This window comes from Harmonia axyridis, chromosome 7 (genome assembly GCF_914767665.1).
Source record: "Harmonia axyridis chromosome 7, icHarAxyr1.1, whole genome shotgun sequence".
Classification (NCBI taxonomy): Eukaryota; Metazoa; Arthropoda; class Insecta; order Coleoptera; family Coccinellidae; genus Harmonia; species Harmonia axyridis.
Window position 1 is genome coordinate 23,625,291 of NC_059507.1, and position 3,669 is coordinate 23,628,959.

Here is a 3,669-nt window from a genome sequence, read left to right on the forward strand (position 1 = left end):
CCGTGAATCCCTAATCGGAAAGAAAAATATCTTTATTTTTGACTATGGAATTCGGTCACAAATAGTTTTAAACTCAATTTTGTTTCCAAAACTCTAATTACTACTTCGAGGCAACTATTGTCGATTGAAAGAAGATATAAAAGAGAATAAGCGGCAAGTTAAAAACTATTCTGATGATTGGACTTCTCGTTTCCGAAGACACATAGAGTGCAGATTCTAAAGTAATTACCACAGCAATATAAACATATCAAGATCAGTTTATGGCCGTAACAAAAACTTTCACCGTTATCCACACTTAACGATTCCCAAAGTTATTTCTACCAACCCATACACAGAGGATGATTTAGCATCAGTAAGGTCCATCTCGTGCATCCATCGAATTTGTCACTTCTAAATGACGTGAGTGACAACTGCAACGTGTACCAACCTAAACGGCACTGCCAACATGCACAACCATAAACGCGAGTAATAGTTTTTCGATTATCACGATGATGTCGACACAGACGGTGTCAAAGGTTCAGTCTTCTATTACTTATCGGCTAGATGAGGTCACATGTCGGCAACGGTGGACCATTGACGGATACCCGTACCTGTAATTAATGGTATTGTGCCTTGCGAGCTGTTCGGCATAGATGATAATAGGAGATGTACCGTGAGGTGGTCATGACCCACTAGCACACCCGTTCTGACATCGGCGGTGCGTTTTGATGTAGGGATATGAAGGGTTTTTCTTTAGCAATGAGAGTTTAATTAAGCATGGTTATCTTTAGTAGTGCATTGTACCGGGTTTTTCACCATAATTTGACCTCCCCTTTAAATTTGTTAGTGAAGGAGGAAAAAAAATGTTTATTTCATACTGATACATTACAAAGGAATAAATGCTTAGTTAACGTAACTATAAACATTGTCATAACTCCCTTGGGAGTTATAAAGGCAGTTATAGGTCTTTAACTCCCTCTAAAGTGTTCACAAAAACAAACCGACAGTTGTCGAATTTACCACTAAAGTTGTTACCCGAATTGCAAGGATTTTCTATTAAACGGTTGTCACTGTTGATGACTGTATTCAAACATGAAGTTGTTTCCCTTCTTTCATCTGACATGCCAGCTAACATCCTTGCAGTTTTGTTTTTCAATTCCATGCTGTCGGCCAAATACCCTTCTGCCACCGTTGAACTTCGCCATCCACCATGTCTCTTCAATGTTGTCATATTTGACAATATCTTCCCGACTAAACACTTGAGACTTTTTTGGCTCATAGCCTTTACTTTTGCGTTTGAGAAACGCTTCCAATTCGTGAAATTTACTTCCATCTATGTCATCATGTATTCTCATCATCAATTTTAGCATTGACCACTTTGTCCACAGCGAATTAGGACTATACAATTCAGACTGTAAGAAAAAGAAACCAATTCACATATTTGGCTAAAAGAATGAATAGATACCATCTCTTGAAAATACGCCAACATTACAGTTTCACTCGTGTTTTTACTATCCATACGGTTAACTTCCATCCACTGCAGAAATTTGTCATATTCCTTTTTGTACTTAAGTTCCGACTTTGTCGGTAGTAGTACGGAACGAGCTTTTTCAGCCTTTTCCAACAAATTTCTTGAAATCTCAATTCTCTCTGAGTTTGCATTCATTTTCACAAATTTGAATATGATGAGAAACACGATATGACAAATATCTACAATGTTGTCAGTGACATTTCCATGGCAACCATGCCTACTTAATTCTCAATGAAGATAATTCGTTTTGTTCTGAAAACCAAAACAATTTGGTTTTTATATTTCATGCAGTATGAAATAAAATTAATTATCTATCTTGTGAGTTATTGGATTTTAACCACCTCGGGCAACGCAACAATCCCTCGGGACTTACGTCCCTCGGGATTGAAATCTGTTGCCCTCTGTGGTTAAAACCCTCATAACTCCCTTGATACATAAATAACTATTTCTACAAAAGTTTCACGAATTCGACTTGTGTTTTTAAAATGATATCACGAAAAGAAATATTACAGAGTGGGTAACATATTGATTGCAACTTCATCTTTTCAACTGAAACACCCTGTATATTTTTTCATATTTGACTAGCCCTGATTTCGAATATATAACATATGTTTGGTATATCTCTCTCATTCTGAGTATCACAGAGTTTCAAAGTTTAAGAACCACCTGGCATGATCAGTTATCAGTTTTCAAGTGGTAGGCTGCGATAACTCAAAATGCCCTTTTTTGAGTTATCTCGTCGGCAACGATATGACACAAATCTTCAATTTGCAATCGCTCCAAACCATTTCGTGGACTTTTTCGATGTTTGCCGAATTCGGGTGACCAGATCGTTCAGCATCGGTGGTGGTTTTTCGGCCACGTTTAAAGTGAGCTTACTTCATAGTTGAAAAAATTCCGAAATGTGTTGTTTTATTGACAAATAATATTTACCACGTTTTGTGTCATCAGCTCAATAAACATGGAAAATAAAAAAAAGAAACAATTTTTTTTGATAATTTTTGGAGGGTGTTACTTTTTCGCTGGGAGGTTTTTCAAAATATTTTATATACCAAACCCCCACCTTTTTTTTTTCGTTGTTATTCAAATACACCCTGTAACAAAAACAAGAACTGCCAATTTGAATTTGATATTTGAGAGAAAAATTTCAACAAAACACAAAAGATAAAATTGGATATAAGATTCATTATCATCAGAAATAATATTGAGGTCGAAGGTAACAAAATGAAGTCGAAAACAAGAAGAAATTCTTTGGACCAATCAGATAGTATCAAACCGTGACCGTTTTTGTGGACGAGGCGAAGGTGATCTCATACCAATGAATCAACATCCTAAACTCGAATCGTTATACAGTAATTAATTCTTCATCTTTCTACCGAATATGAGCTTAGATTGGTTCTGAAATCGACACCGATCTCAAATATTGCAGATATTCAACTCCTGACCACGTATTAGAATTTGACACACCTACACAGTGTCCGCCTTTTCTGTGTAAAGGATTGAAAAGGTGGTGGTACTGAAACAATGAGTTCATTTTCTTTAATACTACAAAGAATGATCAAGCGAGAATTACGAAAAAATAATTTAATTTATGTATCTCTAACTTTTCTTGTTGTAGGTAAGTTTAAGGGTTTATATTTTTTGAGCGGTCAGTTCAAAAATAAGTACGCTATATTTTTTGCTAGAGATTTATATTGAATTTTCTTTATTATTCATTTCAAAGCGTTCGTCAATGCGGAAAGTAATCATTTAATAATTTTTTTGAAATGAAAAAAGAAAATTTGTTAAATTTTTCAATGAAGAATACATGATGTAACTTTCCAAACAAAGATTTCCCATGAAATTTCACATAAAAAAATTATACAAAAAGTCTTTGCAAAGGATGAAAATGCGGTTTGTTTAAAATTAAATATAAAGACGTAAAAATGTATTTTGATTTCTGGAATGAATTACAAAATGACGGTATATCAGAGAAACGTTAAAGATTGCTTCACTCATCCTGAAATGTGGTGTGATCTCAAAAAGGCTGAGGGAAGAGGAGTAGGTAAATGTTGGCAGATCACGAGAATGCCACGTGGTATAAACTCCTCTTAACTTTCGTTTTTGATTTTTTGGTCTCTAGTGGAAATCAAAAGTTCAAGAAACTCATTGATTTGGCG

The 3,669-nt window shown here is 35.2% G+C and overlaps 1 protein-coding gene across 1 annotated transcript; it reads right to left on the minus strand.

Annotated features, from left to right (window-relative positions):
• Positions 1–1,091: 1,091 nt before the first annotated feature.
• LOC123685330 lies at positions 1,092–1,951 on the minus strand. The gene is made up of 2 exons (XM_045624989.1): positions 1,445–1,951; positions 1,092–1,391 (listed from the first exon to the last, which is right to left on the minus strand). Exons 1-2 carry the CDS (start codon positions 1,643–1,645, stop codon positions 1,092–1,094), a joined length of 501 nt encoding a protein of 166 aa, XP_045480945.1. The 5' UTR covers positions 1,646–1,951.
• Positions 1,952–3,669: the final 1,718 nt, after the last annotated feature.

Coding starts and splice junctions, on each gene's coding strand:
- LOC123685330 (XM_045624989.1), bottom strand. CDS start 1,645: ATGAATGCAAACTCAGAGAGAATTGAGATTTCAAGAAATTTGTTGGAA. Junction 1,392..1,444: donor TGGCGTATTTTCAAGAGATG/GTATCTATTCAT, acceptor TTTTTCTTACAG/TCTGAATTGTATAGTCCTAA.